The 18,197-nt window shown below is 43.2% G+C and overlaps 2 protein-coding genes across 3 annotated transcripts in view; one reads left to right on the top strand and one right to left on the bottom strand.

Annotated features, from left to right (window-relative positions):
- PEX11A (peroxisomal biogenesis factor 11 alpha) overlaps positions 1 to 18,197 on the bottom strand; it is a 96,421-nt gene that overhangs the window by 45,599 nt on the left and 32,625 nt on the right. The gene's annotated exons all lie outside the window — the stretch shown is intronic.
- TICRR (TOPBP1 interacting checkpoint and replication regulator) lies at positions 470 to 18,133 on the top strand. Of its 2 annotated transcripts, XM_049811937.1 has the most exons (22): positions 470 to 1,198; positions 1,736 to 2,021; positions 2,597 to 2,838; positions 3,089 to 3,332; positions 3,854 to 3,989; positions 4,741 to 4,883; positions 5,567 to 5,779; positions 6,347 to 6,495; positions 7,265 to 7,359; positions 7,716 to 7,809; positions 7,979 to 8,058; positions 8,372 to 8,614; positions 9,193 to 9,289; positions 9,537 to 9,609; positions 10,312 to 10,452; positions 10,952 to 11,042; positions 11,562 to 11,623; positions 12,463 to 12,615; positions 13,348 to 13,505; positions 13,712 to 16,001; positions 17,249 to 17,362; positions 17,712 to 18,133. In XM_049811937.1, the coding sequence occupies exons 1-22, from the start codon at positions 542 to 544 to the stop codon at positions 17,828 to 17,830; spliced, it is 5,880 nt and encodes a 1,959-aa protein (XP_049667894.1). In that variant the 5' UTR covers positions 470 to 541; the 3' UTR covers positions 17,831 to 18,133. The 2 variants fall into 2 exon arrangements, with proteins under 2 accessions (XP_049667894.1, XP_049667895.1); XM_049811938.1 differs by lacking the exons at positions 470 to 1,198; positions 1,736 to 2,021 and adding an exon at positions 2,039 to 2,296.

Here is an 18,197-nt window from a genome sequence, read left to right as displayed (position 1 = left end):
CTCGGAGACCCCGCCCCACCTCAGGGAGGAAACGGCGGTAACATCATCGTGGCGTCACAGCCTTTACACCCAATGAGGGGGAGAGGAAGGCACTGACATCACCGCTACGCGCGCCCTGCCGGCTTTAAATTTTAAAAAGGCGGCGGCGGCCAATCGGCTCGCTCCGGGCGCTGGCCTCGCCCTCCACGTTCTACACGGATCCTGGCCAATGGAAAGCCGCGCTGCCCCGCACGCACGCCGCGGCCGGCCAATCGGCGGAGAGCGCCGCTCGAACGGCCGGCGCCCCTCCTCCCTTTCGTCCCCCGCCCGCCGCCAGCGCGGGCGCCGCATTGCGCAGGCGCGCTACGCCCCGGCCGCCGCGGCGGCCCAATGGGGAGCGAAGACTGTGGGGGGGCGGTCCCTCGGCGGCGGCCAATGAGGGCGCGGCGCGGCGCGGGCGCCAGCAGTTGTACCGGGTGATGGCGGCGGGCGCGGCCTGACGGGGCCCGCGCGCGCGGCGGGGGCGGCCGTTGGGCCGTCTGTGAGGCGGCGGGCGGGCGTCATGGCGTGCTCCCACAGCGTGGTGTTCCTGCTGGACACGGCCAGCCCGGGGCGGCGGGCGCGGCTCCAGCGCGGCGCCCTGCGGCTCCTCAACCACCTGGGCTGCCGCTTCGGCCTGTCCCGCCTCCGCTGGGCCTTCAGGTTCTTCGACTCGCTCGGGGGGCGCGGCGGGGCCTCGCGGGGTGGCGGCTTCCGCCCGCCGGGACCCCACGCCTGGGCCCGCTTCGAGGAGGAGCTGGCGGAGCGGCTCGGGGCGCGGGGACCCGCCGCCGTCTTGCCCGGGCCGGCGTCCCGCGCCGCCCTCACCCACAACGGCCTCAAGGAGACGCTCCTCGACTTCCAGTGGGACCGCCCGGAGATCGCGTCCCCCGCCAAGCCGCTCCGCCGGAGCCGCAGGACGGGGCCGGCCGCCGGAGAGACCCCGGAGAGCCAGACGCCCCCCGAGGGCTTTGTGAACGCCGTCTTCCTCTTCTCCCCCTGCCCCCACTCGCGGAGGGAGCTGCGGCAGTTCGTGTCGGGGAGCGACGCCCCTTCCTCCCCTCGCGAGCCGCCCACGGCTCAGGAGCTGGCGGAGAAACTCCTGCCTAAGAGTGTCCAGGAGTTGATTGTGGACCAGAAGATCACCCTGTTCTGGGTGGACACTGCCGAGTGGCCTCAGGTGATGAGATTATACCGCACAGCTTCCAGCTGTGGGTGCTAGTGGGCCGTCTTCTACACTACCTTCCCGCATAAGAAGGGAGAGCCGTTTTATGCTGTAGTCTTTGAGCGGTAGGGAAAGGTCTGCAGTTTCTGCCACGTAATCTTGTTCAGCAAGAGACTGAAATCTGGAATGGTAGTTCTCCCCGTGGAGATATATCAGCAATTGAGTAACAGTGTTTTTTGATGGGTCATCTTGTGCTTTGAGTTAGGTTGGAGTTACAGCTATTCAGAATTCCAGATAAACAGTCTGACAATTCAGGAGTCTAGATAGATGCTTGAAAATAATAGCTACCTCTTAATTCAGTGGGAATAGTATTTTTTTTATTGGGTTCCTAATAAGGTTAATAAACTCCATAAAATACCTGCAAAGCACTGTGTTAAGATGCTCTGTAGGTGTTTCTTATGCCAGTTTTTCTAAAAGCATGCAATCTCGGTTTGGATAGAAGCTCTCTCACTGCTAACATTAACTTGAGATCTCTCTGTTACTTTATTTCAGCTGATCCAATCCCCAGATCATGTTGGATACTGGACAATGTTTGAACTGATCCATCAGATGGGAGGCACCATTTTGCAGTCTGAAACTTTAGTGCAATGTTTGAGTCACCACAGGGCAGATCTTGCTCATGGCTTTCTTGGAGACTCAGGTTCCCTGGTGCCACAGACTGTGCCTTGGACCATGCTTCTGCCATTGGATGCAACTTTGAACTGCTTGTTCTCAAAGCTGTCTGTGTTTCAAGCAGTATTCCCTCAGCAAGAAGGAACGGTGTTTCTCAGCATGCCTGGTAATTAAAAAAAAAAAAAAAGAAATTGGTGTGCAGAGTAATAACTGTGATCTCTTATGCAGGGTCCTTGATAAGTTTCCCTTGTGAACAGTATGGGTGTAAGTAATTTCAGATCTTTAAGAGCCTAAGTTTAAAAAAAAAATATTCCTGCATGTGCTCTAGTTCCTCTGATAAGAGAGCTATTAGCCCATATTTCTGATTTAGTCTCTTCAGTTTTCCGTGCTTCCAGAGGTTTGGATGCCTGAAGAGCTCTTTGCTGGTCCCACCTTATATAGGTAATGCACCCTTTTCTTCTAAATGCTTTGTCTCAGCTTCAATTTGGCTAAGTAAGAACACAAAAAGTACCTTCAAAAGACAGCAGATTAGCTTTAAAGCATCATGAAGTGCTCATTGTCTCTTTAGGTGTCCCTTTGTGCACTTAGCTCCTCCATGAGAGCTCGGGAAGATCACTTCTGCAATACGCTTATGGTAGAACTATTCCCAGTTTAATCTCTGAATTTGTTTTTCTTGCATTGAAGTTATCTAGATGAAGAGACGAAAAACCTGTTTTATAAGTTTATCCTATCCTTGCACAGGAGGAAAGAAGCAGGAAAGCTGTGCTGTGGTCCTGGAACCTCTAGCCATGAGCCAAAGACAACTGCATTGTCCAGTCAATATCTTCCTGAAAGGTAGCTTGACGTCTTGGAGCTTGATGCAGGCTGGCCACTTTCTCACAGAGAGCTGGATACTGCAGAGCTCACCGTCTCAGCAGGCAGAACATAACAGGTCACTGTTTCATCAGCTCTTAAGGAGTCTAGTGACTGAAGAACTGCACATGGTAAATTTTTTCTTTGCCTTAAACTAATATCTGTTCTGAAATGAGCTGTGACAAAAGGGGTGACAACGTATCATGTTGTGAAGACAATAGTAGTGGTATTTGTTGCACTGGAAATTGCTCATTTGGAGCTAAATTCAGAACATTCTTTAGAAGGTCATGTAAATCTATAACCTGTTTGTAAAGTATCTGTACTCCTTGGGTCTCTGTATTTCTAGATAATGTAAACTTTGCTTTTTTTTTTTTAATGTAGGTTGCTGAGGTATCTCTATGTAAAACTTGGTGCCCCTGCACGGCTGTCTTATCACCACTTTCTGAGAGCACTGCAGTTCTGACTATACTTGGTACTGAGAAGACTGCTGAAGTTCAGCAGTGCAACCTTGAAGGAGCTGTAGTGGAGAACTCTTCCCAAGACCATGCTCTTCGCATCCCAGACATTGTGAATAGTGTGTTGAGTAAAATTAACACATCGGTGGAAGATTCTCTGGCTAGTATGGGTAGGTGTCAGCCAATGCAAAACTTACCGTCTTTTGATCATCTCTAGATCTGATTTGGTGTGGAAAAATCTAAAACTAATAATTTCCTCAGCAAGGAGTCTCTCATTTTTGGGACTTGTTAATTTTGTCTTGTCTTCTGTGGCTTAGGCCTTCTGATGCAGAAATCTGCACTGTTGTACGTTTCTGTTTTATTGACAGAGCATTAGTTTCCATTAGCTTGTAGATAAAGCGCAGCTACTTGTGCCTAGGGACAAGTTTTTAGAATGAGGTTTCCTAAAATGTGTCACATAGGCCAGCCCTGGCCAGTAAAGCCTTTGGGTGGGGCTGCAAGGAGGTTGCTTTTAGCTCGCCTGTTTTGTGTTATAGTAAATCTTAAGAGTCTCCCTGCCTGATGTATTGGCTGTTAAATTGTCTCTCCAGGAGCAAAGGTTTGGAAACCTCTGCTTTAGAGCCTCTGTGGAGTCTGGGACCTCCTGCCACTTCATTTAGTTTTCTAATTTTTTTTGTGTGTCTGCTCACAGGAGAAGAAACTCCTATGCCAGAGTGGGTTCAACGGGAACTGTCCCATACAGGGGGCTGGCATCCTTCAATCCTTGAAGCATGGTATCCTGCATCGAATGCTTGTGGAGCAAGCTCAGATCTGATGGAGTCATTCAGGTATTTTTCTGAAACATGTCTTTCAGTAATAATCAAGGATTTTTGCTTCCTGTTAATGGAGTATGGCTGCAGTGTTGCTCAGAGTTCTAGAATTAAATGCTACTCTTAGTGCTTTTATTTCTGTACTTAGTTTACTGTGTGCTTTTGCTTCATTATGTGTTGGTGTATAGACAAAAGGAACTGGGAACAGGATGTTTGGGTAGCAGTTTGTGTGGATTAAGATCTTGACAGTCTCAGGAGTGATATAGGTGACTTAAAATGACCTTAAGCTACTTGGGGAAATGTCAGACTTCATCTGCTCTTATGGTACGATAAGATCCACTGCAAGATACTGAAGATAGTCGTTGTATTATCACAGTTGGTATTTAGTAGGAATGAAGAAACCTGTTTTCTTCAAAGAGCTTGTTGAGTGAAACACAAAAAAAAAGCCTAATGCAGGATAGCTTAGCGCAAAGCTGCTCACGTAGTTTTTTGGCATGGGTCAGTGGCATATCCATTGCACATCAGGCAACTCTTGTTATGCTTTTTTCTAACTTGGTGTGACCCTCTTAAGAGGGTGGTTTGGTTTTTTGTATCTTTTAAGGAAGAGTTTTGGGGAGCAGGCATCGGAAGAGTACTAGCATGCTTTAGTCACACTATATTGCTGTGGACTGGCACCTAGAGAAACTGGATTCCTATCCACTGGGAGCTTGGGATATGGCTCCCACAGCCATATTTTGTGATAACTGTATTAAATGGCTCTTCTATATAGTCTCCTGCAGGTTCCTAGTGCTAATGGGAAGGATGATGCAGACCAATCTGAAGTGGAACTCTCGGAAAGGCTATCTGAGCTGTACCAGAGAAAATTCAGTGAAACATCTGCTGCAGCTGGACCAGGAAATAATAAAAAAAGACGTATGTATACTTTGGGATTATATGTGTGTGTTGTCGATTAAAGATCATAAAGACTTCTCAGCAGGCCTTTTTATTGCATGAACCCTAGAGATCTGTACTCTCCTCTGAGTAGCTGCATGCTTTAGATTTTTTTTTATTTAAAGACAGCATCATTTACATATTAATATTAGAATTGTCCTTTAGTACAATCCAAATGACTCTAATTCAAGGCTGTGCAGTGACTGACAAAGCTGTTAAAAAGCAGCATGCAGAGCTTTGCGGTTTCACTAACTGTAGAAATAGGGACCGCTCCAACTAGTAGTAAATATTGCAACCTCTCAACTTTCTTCTAATTTTGAGAAATAAAACACTTTCTTCTAGAAGAGTTTTATCATTGCATTTCAGTACACTAACCACAGTTGATTATATTATGACCTGATGTATCCCTAAGTCTTGCTCTGTCAGCTATTTCAATTTCTGTGATACAAGATTGCTTCCTGTATATGTAACTTCTGGTTATACCTGTGTAAGTTCTTATGCAGAGCAACAGTTTTCACCTGCTTTTTACTTTTGGCCATGTTTTCCACTAGAAGGTTACTAATCTCACTTGACAGTAATACAGAATTCAGTATTACGCTCTACCTTGGGTTGATTTCTTGCCCCAGTATGTCTGATGATAGAACTCTCTTTTTGTGGCATTGCAGGTGGGGTTCCCCGAACTCCAGTCAGACAGAAGATGAAGACCATGTCCAGATCCCTGCAGATGCTCAACGTAGCAAGACTGAATGTAAAAGCTCAGAAGTTTCAACCTGATGGTGTGCCACCAACAATCAATGAGAAGGTTCCACAGAAGCTTTCATCAAAAAGATTGGATGAAAAAGTAGAAGAAAAGGAAAAGGCGCTTAAAATATCAATAGGTATGCATTATCAGTTCTGATATTTGTAGGAGGTCATATGGGATTTGTATGGAAGGGAGAGGGAAGGATAATAACGGAGTATTGGGTGCTACGGAGAAGATCAATGTTTGGGTTACTGTATCTTCAGCTTGGCACAGAGTGGTTATTTTTTCCCCATCATTTTCCCAGTTAGTTTCTATAAATGTTTACAACCTAGTGTTACAGCTACTCCTGGGGTTAGTTTCTTGCCATGTCTCCATCTGAAAAAAGCAATAAGGAACTATCTTTTTTCTTTAACCAAAAGGAGTAGAGGGGAGTGCTCTATTTACTAATTATGCAGAAGTAAAGGAAATTTCTTGACTGCTACAGTAACCTGAAAGCTTGCTAATCTACTCAGAACTAAGCTGATCATTTGTCCTGGGGTCTGGACCTGGGACTGCTTCTGTTAGTGTTCTGTGGTCTGGATGTGTCTTTGCTGGAGAAAATATCTTTTGATGACCTCTGTTCCCCTCTTCAGCTGGAATGGGTGTTTTATCAGTAAGGTGTGGTGAACAGGCATTTAGTTAACTTGAACCATTTCCCTTGCAGACTTCAAAACTGAGGAGGAACTGCAGTTCCATTTAATTGCAAGCTACCAGAAGGCTGTTGCTGAGGGAGTTCTTTCATCTGCATGTGCCCAGAATATGATTATGGTCATTAAAAGGTTCTTGAAAGTACAAGATACCAAAGAGAAAGAGGTAGGTAAGAGCATGTGGGCAGGGTTGTTACTGATCTGGAAATGAAAGTTTTTAATATTTTAGGCTACCTTTCCTTCATCTTACCTGAAGTTTTTATGCACAGTTGCATGTAGTCAAAACCACAGCTGCTAACTACTTCTATCTGTGCTGACTCAATAGCGAAAAACTGTAGGTAGTTGTAAAGAGTGTAGGAAAATCCATTTTGGTTATCAGTTTACACCTTTACTAAAGATTGCAACAGATGTCTTACATTTACATTGACCTCATTCTGAATTCTAATTTCACTTATTCAAAGACAGTATTTTAAAAAATACGTTCTTGAAAACCATATTTTAAAGGAGATGTATCTTCTGGTTTCTCTTTATATGGCAAATCTAGGCCTACTACTTTTTCAGGAAAGAAAAATAGTTCAAGGTATTTCTTACAATCTTTAACACTATTTATAGATTTAAAGTAACTCACTGAAACCAAAATTGGTAAACTTGTGAGTAATTGAAAAAAATAGTGTGAAAGACAAATCTTATAGTTACTGAAGAAGGCCTGAAGCTGCAAGCAAGTGTCCTTCTCTATGATTTTAAGCTACAATTTCTACTATGTCTCATGTCATTGTGACTTTGCTACTAAAAGAGAAAGAGAATTCTTTTCCTTGAACAAGAGAAAAATTGAGCTATTCCCAAAAGAATGTGTCAACAGAGGAGGGTGGAAAAAAACCTGTCCTGCAGACAGGGAACAGACTTGAAGTTTTTGCTGTAATTATGTGCCTCTGCAGGTGGCCTGTGTGGAAAGAGTTAGAAACCATCTCCTGAAGACCAGCAAAATGCTCAGACAACAGCATGGCTTACAGAAGGAGGCCAAAGTCAGAGAGTATGAGACACTCTATTTACTTCAACTTCTGAGATACTGTGGAGCTGGTTAGCAATTTTTAATGGTGGCTTTTTTGTACAAGTGGAAAAGTATTTACATGGGGTAAATATTCTAAGGAGAATCTCTGGTCACAGTAAAAACATTTCATTAAATTCAAATATACATATGCTGTGTGATAGCATTGCAGCCTATATCTGAAATGAGGCATCTCCCCTGCCACCAAAATGAAATGCTAACCAAATTATGCTGTCAGAAGGAGCCACTTCTGCTCCCATTGCTTTTTTGAGCATACCTTTTGCAGTAAATATGCTGTTTCCACCAGAAAAAAGGCAGGGAATGATTACTTGTTTTCTTAGGTGCCGACTTCAGGTGTTTTTGCGCCTTGAGTTATGCCTTCAGTGCCCTTCACTGCAAAGCAACACTGACAAAATGGAGCAGCTGTTAGAAGAGGCAAGTGAATTATACACCAGGTTGTGTTTCTGGATGGCACTAGAAATGCGGACCTGGAACCTGTAGTTTTCCCTTGGTCTTACTATAACACTTTATATTACTTGCTAAAAAAATCTGGTGTTGCAACTGTCACAACTTAATCTGTTTTCCCACTGACTTTCTCTTCCAGATGACAGATATGCTGCGTATTTTATGTCTGACTGAAGACCCAGGGTATCTTACAAAGTTTCTAGAGGAAATATTAGAATTGTAAGTTCTTTAGCATGACTTAAGTGTTACTGGGGACTGTGGTTTTGGTTGCGTATCTTCTTTGAGTAAACAGCAATCTACAGCTTTGATTTACTGCATCTTTGTAATTTTCAGAAGTTTAGGCATGTGCTGTTTGTTATATCATGATTAAAGAAAAAGTAGCTGATAAGCAAGTAAACTAATGAAAAAGTTGATTTTCAGTTGTTTTTTTAATTGACACTTAAGAACAAAGATTTAGTTCAAACCTTGGGATTGAAACACTGACAGTTTTATGGGGCATTGAATTTGATGTGGCTTCTCTCTGATGCTCTAGGTATGTGAATTCTATACCAAAGACCCTTGGAGATATTTACTATGGTCTTGGTACACAAATACCCCTGAAGCTGGCATCTGTTCTGCCTTCAGACTTCTTCAGTGATGACTCTGTGACTCTGGATAGCAAATCTCCAGGCCTTCCACCATCTTTATCATCTGCCTTAACTCCCAGTGCTGTTCGCCTACTCACTGAGAGTGATCAGCTGGAGGAGCTGCGCACCAGATCTGCCAAAAAGAGAAGGTAATAATTCCAAATAGGAGGCAGCTTGTTGCAGCCTGGGCTGTGCCTGAGGAGTTGTCTAAACTACAGCTCAGTCACTGTTTCTGTTGCTGGAGAGCTAGTTGGGGCAAGTTGACACCTGCTGATAGCTCTGCAAGCCTGAGAGAAATATTATTTTTTCATTTTAACTTGCCATTGTTGACTATATCAAAGTGTAATCTTGATTCTGTATGTGTATTTTGCACAAGTAGAGTTCACGAGTATCTTCCATCAGAGAGAGAGGATGTTCTACTGTGCAGTAGGTTACCCTATATTGTTGAAGTTAAAACTGCAATTTACTGTAGATTTCTATGTTGGGGGTCCTGTGTATATGTTAGCAAATTGTGAAATGAGCTTTAATACCAACCTTAAAGTTAGGTATAGCTATATATATTGCAAATCATCTTTCAGTGTTGTAATGTGAAGTACCGATGCAATTTGCAATCTGAATTTACGTAAAGACTTCCTATCTCTAGAGTCAAACCGAAGTTTAGTCGTCATTAGGTTGATAACTATGCTTCTGATCTTATTTTAATTTAATCTTTGTATACTTTCTAAAGGAAAAGTGTATTAGCCAGACACAGGAGCATGACAGAAGCACCACAGAACCTGCGTCAAATTGAGATTCCCAAGATAACCAAGAATCCCATCAGAAAGGTAAAACCTTCAAAGAGGATTGTGTGTGTTTTGCTTCTGTAGGGGTGCAGCAACGTTGTGAAGTGACACTTTAGTGCAAAAACTCTTGCTCTGTATTCACTTAGTCAGTATGCCCTGTATCAGCTGTGCAGAGATCAAAATCGTTTTGAGGGAGAAATTGAAATAATGTGTGGTTCAGAGCTTACAGTTAGTATTCTTAATAATTAAACATAACATGCTGGTGAGGCTAATTTCTTTCTTGTTTCAGGAGAACTTGCGTTCTTACCTTGCCACCGAGAAGTCCCAACAGATGCCTTTGTTGCAGAAAGCAGCAGTGCAAGGTATATTGACTTCTAGCTTTTCCATGGAAAGGTGCATCTTCAGCACATGTTCTCCCTGTAAATTTTAGTGAGCCGTGATGAAATTATGCTGAAGCATGCTGGAAATCGAAGGAAGTTTTGCTGAATTCTGCAAAAACTTTGAGGAAAAAATAATCACTGTATTCTGTGTGTGCTCACATGCAGAAAACTTAAATCATGTATCCTGAAAAGAAAACCTTTCCATTCTTCCTTGAACCTTGTAATTATTTCCATCTTCTCTGTCCTGAAAAGAAAATGAGGACAAGAGTGAACTCCTATATCGGGAAACAGGCTAGCTCTCTGCAAAATACTTAATAAAATTAAATCCCACATAGAGTTCTCTGAACCAACATGTACTTCAGTGGAGATTTTGTAGCTCACTTAATGTTTCTCTGTCTGGGATGCTGACTGGCTGCTTTCTCTGCTATGGATCTGTTCATAGCTTATTGCTGGGATAATGCAAATAATGCAAACTTGTAAGAGAAGTCCAGGATGGACTTGTTCCAGTAGCAGAAAAGCAACTTTTCAATGCTTTGTGCCCTCTAAAAAGTTGTTTTTCTATGCTGGTATGTGATGTTCCCATCTCTAGTGACCTGACAAAATTACCTTCCTGGGATTTCTACCTCCCTCCCCCCTTTTTTTCCCTTTCAATCTGATCACTTTTTGCTTTGTCTTGCCTCACAGAGGTTACAAAGGTAAGGAGGAACCTCTTCAATGAAGAGATACTTTCACCATCTAAAAGGTCTATGAAGAAGATGCCTAGAAGCCAGTCAGTATCTGCTGTGGAAGGCTTAAGATACAAATGCACTGATGAAGGCACTAAAGGTAGGATATGACTTGCACATGTAGGATTGTTGTGGAAGAGCTTTTGCTAAAATTCCTATTTTTGCATGCTCAGTTCTATGAAACAATTAATTATGACATGTTTTTAATGAAAGAGGAAAGTATTTTTAGATCACTGCTGTGGTGTTTTGGAGGGTGCATAGGATGGTAGTGAAACTGTAACCTATTTTTTATTGAACTCTCTCTGTCTCATAAAGAAAACTGTTAAAAATGCTTGGTTAAAAAAAGGATCGGAAATGAAAGTTATCTCAGTAGGTTAATTATGTCTGACAGTCAGTACTATTAATAATATTGAGGGAGTGGGAAGGAAGTGTAGACACCGGACTCATAGCTCATAAGCTATGATGATAGCTTATGAGTGCTGAGAATGATTCTATATTGGCTGTCATTCTTCAACTGAAGCCTCTACAAAACTGTGTGTATTTATTTGTCCTAACTGCTTTATAATTGTGTGATGTTATAGCTCTTGCTTAATTTTTAGATCATCGCAAGTTATTGACCAAGAGAGTTGCAGAAACACCACTACATAAGCAGGTCTCCAGGAGACTACTACATAAGCAGATCAAAGGCCGGTGAGTAAGCTCTTTCTGAATTTCTTCAATAAGTATTGGATGCCTAATTAATGGCTGTGAGTGCAAGAACCAGGTATCTTCTTTGTGGTCAAAGTGTCATCTTCATCTAAGGCAGTAAGAGAACCAGTGGGGGCTAAGTTCTGTTGTCTCACTGGGGAGAAATACTGCTTGCTTCATCATGTAGGTCAGGGTGCTTTAATTCCTGCAGCTAGCTACTGTTTAGGTTCAGTTGCTGTTTCGAGGGCTCCTGAAGAAAAGGCCTGTGCTGTGTTTTGTGGACTTCAGGCTGAAATTTAGCATTTACTTCCATGTAGAACTGTTACCTATACAGCTAGACAGTTACCCATACTCAATCAAATGTTAATAGGAGGCAAAGTGCTTCCTAATTGCTCACTTAGACTAGCCCATAAAGCAGTATATTGTTGTAGAATAGAGTACTGCTTTCCAATCTATGTGGCAAGTTCTGTTTTTGGAAATGTGAACAGTATGCCAAGTCCAAAATGTCTACTGTTTCTCAAGGTCTTCTGATCCAGGTTGTGACACTGGTGTTGTAGAAGAATCTCCAGAAAAAGCCATAAATGGTAAGCACTTATTTTTTATTAAAGGTGGTTTTGCTGTGTTGTAGCTCCTAAGAGGAGCATGCTTCAATTTAGGTAATTCGTGAATAGTCAGTACAAAAGTATTGTACTGTTCTGTTGGTGGAGCACAGCCTTCTCTGACAGAACCACTTGCTGCTCACTGCTTTGACAACCCTGTATAGTAGAAATTAAGAAAGAAATGTAGATAGTAACTCTTTTAAAGGAAAATACATTAAGGACTTTGAGGGTGAACAAGATTCTGAGCTGCTATAATTACTGTCAAACCAGCACATGGCGGGTGTTTTTTTTAATGTAACTTCAACATTGTTGAAGTTGTGCTGTGGCCCTGACACTGCTCTGATTTCTAGTGTAACAGATAGGCACCTGGCTCTGTGAAGTGTTTCTATGTTATGTTGGCTATTGCTGTTTCTTAGCCTCAGGAAGGAAGGAGAAAACAGCATCATTGGGTAAGTGGAAGATGAAATCACTAGTAAAAAGAGACAGGAGCATTAACTAATCATTTAACCTGGATGTAACTTGAATTGAACATGGCTTTTCGAGCATTCCTTTCCATATAATTGCTAGAGAGAGGGATGAGAGTAATCATGACTTAGAGGAGGGGGCATCATGATTGGAAGAAGATTTGTATGCATTAATATTCCAAATCCCCAAGAAAGTTGAAGCTTTCTTCTTTGCACGCTTGCCTTCCTACATAAGATAGTTAGCTGTGTGGAAGTTTCTTCTTAAAGTGTGTTCTTTTCGGTTATGAACGGTTCCTGAAGATGTCCCCATGGTTGAGGGAGAGAAAGAAGGCTTGATCTCCAATATCCTTCCCTTTTCAGAAGCAGGCTTGAGAAGAAGCCCACGCCTCAAACAGCTGTCTTTGAATAGGACCTGCTCTGGTGTTTTCTATTCCACTACACAGCCCAGCTCACAAAATTCACACCGAGTCCATCAGGGACAAGAAGAGAGCTGTACACTGCCAGATGTAGAAGGTACTGAATGGGATTTGAGCAGGCTGATATTGCTGATCTGAAAAGCTGGAATGGATAGCGCTGATTTGATTAGTCTCTACAAGAGACTGTAAGAAGTGAAGAGCTATCATGTAATATCTTCTGTAGACAGAAATTCATCCCCAGTAATTATTTTTGAACGGGGATACTGAATTTGGAGGATGGTAAGGCAGCTATTTCTATGATGAATACACTGCCATCTTAAGAAACCAGTCAGGCCCATCTAACAGAATACCACTGATTGTCAGTCTGCATTCCCTAAATGCAGTGAAATCCCTATAAAATATGGGACAGAAATCCTAAAGCTTACTTCCAGTCTACTTTGGCAGCATAAAGGAATGACTGATGGGATCTTCTTTGCTGGCTTTCTCAGTAGGATTATCAGCTATAAATGGTGACATTTGGTTCTTTATATTGTACTTACTAGAATCCTTAGTTGTGAACCAGAACTTTCTTAAGCTACAAGCTATAAATAGAATAAGAGGCTGAGCTATTTTGTACTTTTTTCTGCTAGAGCGCTCTTTCTACAGATGCATATTAGTTTCATATTGGGAAATAACAATAATTCTGGTGAAGCTTTAACAGTTGGCTAGAAAAGAACATGCCAGGGCTATAGGCTTTGTATGCTACTTGTCCATACATCTGAAGTGATTGAGACAATTGTTCGTGGCAGGTTACTTGGTGTTAGTTGTATTGTACTGTTCCACTTTATAGGCATTAAGCAGCATTTGGAGAGCCCCACTGTCCAGACTCCCAAGAGGTTTTTCTTCGGTGCAGTCATTGACATGTGTAGTCCTGCAGTGAAGCATTCACCTGGAAGGAGGAGAACAAGAAAAGATTCTTTAAACTTAGAGGAGCTGACTGCCTGTCGGGTAGAAACACTTACCTCTCTCTTCCTATCCCCCTTTTCAATTCATGTTTAGTGAGACCTACATATCTTAAATTTAGTGTTCCTGTTAAGTCTAGTCAAATGTTCTTTGTGTTTTAAATCTTGAGAAGTAAATATCAAGAGGGGTAGATAATACTGCTGGAATAGAACAAGCATGATTCTTTTTTTTTTCCTTTTTTTCCCCTGCAGACTCCTAGAAAAACCCCTCATAAATTTTCCCAGAAGCCACTGAATTCTGCCAGTAAGCTACCAAGAAGGTCACCTCGCATTCTCCACAGGACACCACAGAAGCTGGAGAAGACTGTTGGCAGAAGTCCAGCTGCTAAGCAGACTGCAGCTAAGTGTCTGGGAAAGTACTTTTCTCATCCTGTACAAAGGGTCAAATCGCCATCTGTGTTAACTGAAAGTAAGAGGGTTCACTTACTGCAAGCAATTTCTAAGGATTGTTCTCCAGCAGGACTTTCCCCTCCTTGCAAAGAGGCTGGCTTACAAATACCAGAACCTGAAGGGTTTGCAGTGTTCAATGCCTCATTATTACCTCTGACATCTTCAAATCCAGCTGCTTCTTCCCCCTCTGCTGTCCAGGAAGGATGTTTTACAGAACTGCAAACTCCAAGATGTTCTTCGAGATACCTCTCAAAATTAGCATCTCCAGTTAGTATTCGGAGGCAAATCCTCTCAAAGGAAATTCAGGTGCAGTCAGATCTGTTATCTCAAACAATTAAAAGTACTTCCAGGAAACCTGAAGATTCAGGTTCAGATTTATGTACCAGCCCACTGAGTGCAAAAATATCACAGCTCGCTGTGAGTCTAGAGCCTCCCTTCAGTTCTCCTCTCTGTGAAAGTTCCATGAACACTGTAGCAATCTGCTCTCCTTCCCACGTGCAGGCTAGGGAGTCTGACTGGGAGCTTAGTGCATTTAAACCATCTTTTCAAAAATCTCCAGGTATTACTGGCACTTCACTGAGGTCCTTGCTTCACGCATCCAAGCAGGCGAAATGTGGACCAAATTCTGGAGAAGAGAACCTCACACTTGCATGTGCAACACCTTCTGAAAATAAGGACAATCATCATGATAGTGGTGGTAACTCTTCTGTAGAAAGCCTTCAGCTTTGTCAATCCCCAGTTACAGAAAATACCCCTTTATCAGAGAAAAATAAAGAGATGGATGTAGTCTCTCAAAAGTCTTTTCCAAGAGAGGAAGCAGAAGACTTGGAAAAGCATTTGTCTCCAAAGCCTTCTGCTGGAGGGCAGGTACATGCACAGAATGCTGAGATAGAGCAATTGGTTAAGGAGGGAAACTCCAGTGCAAACACCTGTGAATCGTTCTTAAGTGGTTCTCAAACAGTTAGAGATGGCTTCGAACCAAGAACCCTGCTTAGAGAGGAATATATGGGGCTGAAGGCTCCAAGTCTTAAGAGACATTCCAGATTTTCCCTGAATACTACACCTCCTATGCCAAAGTCTGCTCCTGCCTATTCGTTACGCTGCACTGCAGACAGGAGGCAGCGGGAGGCTGCAGCACGGATGGGAAATCCTCAACTTCTAGCCAAGTTCTCTACTCCTAAAAGTCATTGCAAACCACCTTCTGCTAGCACACCGACTTACGAGGTTGAACTTGAAATGCAAGCTTCAGGCCTGCCCAAACTTCGCATTAAGAAAATTGGCTCTTGCTCGTTGTTGGAAGTTCAACCTGAAGCAAATGCCAGCAAACCCAAGGGAGGAGAAAGCCCCTTTGGTGATCTTGCTATGACCTCATGTAGCAAGCACCCGGGAAAACTAGCAGCTGCCTGTGTTTCGCCATCCTGCTTTCGCTCTTTCCACAGTACACCTGGGAAAGGTAGAGGACAGACCTACATATGCCAGTCATACACCCCAACAAGCTGTGCCTCTAATGCCACCTCGCCATCCCCCTTAGAAGCAGGAGTTCCCCGGACGCCTTCTCCAAAGCAGAAAGGGAAGACTACCCCTGATGCTATCAACGATTGGCCTCGGAGAAAGAGAGCAGCAGGCAGCACTGCTAATGCTAGCTGTGGTCAAAGTGAGAAGAATGCTGATGAACAGAAAAGAATGTTAACAGGCAGAGAAGGAGAGATGAAGATCTCGGAGCATTGTAGCAGCAAAGTAACAAATACTCTTGGGGAATTTGAACTGGAAGGGATTTCCAGGCTCCAGGACCAGGCATCTCCTAGTGACTCTGAATCCAGGGCTGATGAGGACTCTGCCATGGGAACTTTTGGCTTGAAATCTCGGAAGCGGGTCTTTACATATCTATCACCAGAAAAAGAGGAGAATCATGGTGCCAAGAGATCTTGCACTGATAGGGGCAACTTGGATCTCACTGACTTTTCCAGAGATGAGGGCAACAGAAGCAAATCAAGGATGGACTCTGTACTTTCTGAGAAACGAGGAGCATGTGCGCTCATAACTCTTGAGCAGTGCAGTTGTGTAGGGGATGATGATGTCTTCCTTTTGTCAGGTAATTAAGTGGCATGAGTGACGCTCCATTGAAATTCAGAGATGGTTAAAAGTGTGGGGTAGACAAAAACAGGAACACAATTGTTATCTGACTATCTGAGGGAGAATGAGGTGGAGGGGGAGAGTGTGTTGTAAATGACATGGAAGTTAATTATGTGGAGAGGCAGACTGGATGTGAGGAGTTCATCAATGGAGTGTTAGTGATGGGAGAGAGATCAGAGAAATATGAAAGAGCAAGAGGCTGGAAGAATTAAAAGGAAAGTTTGAGAACTTGGGGAGGGAGGTTCCCAATTGCATATGACTGGTGATTTATTTGTGTCTGGGTTGATGCTGCGAGCTGTTTCTGCCCAGCATCTAGCACTGAAGCCAACTGTCATAAGTCTAAAGCTTTAGTATAAACTGGAGCTCTGGCAGGGTTAGTCCTGTGGATGTTGGTATTTATTGGTGCTCCAATTACTCTATCTGCCTGCAGTGGCAGGCCCATTGAAAGTGGGTATCAGAAATGATTGCTTTGCTAGCAGTAATGTTGTATTGGTAGGTATTTAACTTTACCTCTGCTTTTGCTGTGGGTACTGATGATTCAGCTGACCTTGAAACAGGCGCTCTCGGCTCTGTAAGCAAGGCCTTCTGAATTTCAAATACTTAATCCAGCATCATTCTAGAAATTAGCTGTTACAGGGGACTATGGCAGATGTTGTTCTGTAGTCATTGCATGCCCTGAAGCATTAAGCTTCAGTGTCTCTTTCCTCTTGCAAGGAAAGGTTTGTATACAGAGGCAGTGCCTTACTCATTCAGCAGGTATCACTGAGAAAAATGGGTAAACTTCAAAGGCCATGTTAGTCCATATTCAGGACAGGAAATAATAGCAGTATATAGCCTTAAGCTTGTCCTGTAAGAGACTTTCTGTACCTACAGACCTTGGTTTTGTATTTACAGATTGTCGTGGTTGTAACAGGTTTTTTTTTCAGCACACGAGTTAACTGAAGAGTAACTCTTTAATATGAGTGAAGTGCTTTTCTACTAAACCACCTAAGAAAATTAAATGTGCCAAGAGCTAATTCCAGACTGCTGTTTACCTTTCTTGATGCCAGAAACCCACTGTGCCAGCCTAGATTTTGTTTCAGATAAACTCCAAGTATCACTTGTACTGATGGAAATTTTGAGGTAGAATAAAGGCTGTGTATGAAACTTACCTGAAAGCACTCTTGAGTTGTCAGTTTACTGCAGCATCTCACTGTGCTTCTCTAGGCTCAACTCCACCAGTGAAGAGTGTGCTCTCTGCTACCAGCCTTCTAGCGCTGACCCAGTCTCCGCTGTTGTGCCAGGGGCAAACACCACCATCTCGGAGAAAGTGTGTTCAAGGTAACCACCTGTGCTGTAAGGAAAGGCTGGGCTTGAGCTGACTGGGTGTGCTCTCTGCTTGCCTGCAACTAAATGAGAACAACAGCATGCTGTGCTAGGGATTGGTCTTTGTGCAGAACACCTGTGGCTGTATCTGCCATTTCTGTATTCAGTGTCCCGATCTCACATGCTTCCACAAAGCTTGGCATGAAGTGGGAATTTTGGAAGGGAGGGGAGGTAGCAATGAAGAAAGAGAGTAGCTTAGTAGTAAGGGTGCTGTACTGTTCTTGTTTCCAGTTAGTATTTGGCTTCTTGGAGTCACCAGTAAACTTTGGCAAACTGGCTTTAATTTATTCTTTCTATTTTGTAGAAGAGGAATCCGATACTTTCCAAATTACTGCCAACCAGGAGCTGTCTCCATTCCACATCATGGCTTCCAGGAAGCATCCCCTTAGCAGGACTTACTCACGTAAAAAGCTGCTCAGCTGAAGTTTGAAGCCACAACAGTATGGGAAACTTTGCGTTATTCCAGCTGTACAACATTGTTTTCAACAAGGACTGTATATTTGGTGCTGGACTGGAGCTGTTTTGTGTTGGTAGGAGACTGGATGCAAGCATATGACAGTGGAAATAAGGCCCACTCTAAAAGTTTGGTGTTTTTTAACCTCAATTGCAGCATCTCTTCACCCATTCAAAGCCTAGCTCAGTCTTTCTGGTACTTCTCCTGCACGGGGTAGCCGAGTTCTGCAGTGAAGGTTCAATTCTGCTATGTAAAGAGGGAGAATTGTCACTTTTCTACAGCTTTCTTGTAAAATAAACTGATGTGAATTTTCATCAGGTCACTTAATCAGAAATC

The sequence above is a fragment of the Accipiter gentilis genome, chromosome 10, assembly GCF_929443795.1.
Source record: "Accipiter gentilis chromosome 10, bAccGen1.1, whole genome shotgun sequence".
Lineage (NCBI taxonomy): Eukaryota > Metazoa > Chordata > Aves > Accipitriformes > Accipitridae > Astur > Astur gentilis.
This window is presented reverse-complemented; position numbering and strand designations above follow the sequence as displayed.

Excerpts from the sequence above, each read along its gene's own strand:
- TICRR (XM_049811937.1), top strand. The coding sequence starts at position 542 with ATGGCGTGCTCCCACAGCGTGGTGTTCCTGCTGGACACGGCCAGCCCG. Across the intron at positions 7,810-7,978 it reads TGGAGCAGCTGTTAGAAGAG|ATGACAGATATGCTGCGTAT; the intron begins GCAAGTGAATTA and ends TTTCTCTTCCAG. Across the intron at positions 8,615-9,192 it reads AGATCTGCCAAAAAGAGAAG|GAAAAGTGTATTAGCCAGAC; the intron begins GTAATAATTCCA and ends TACTTTCTAAAG.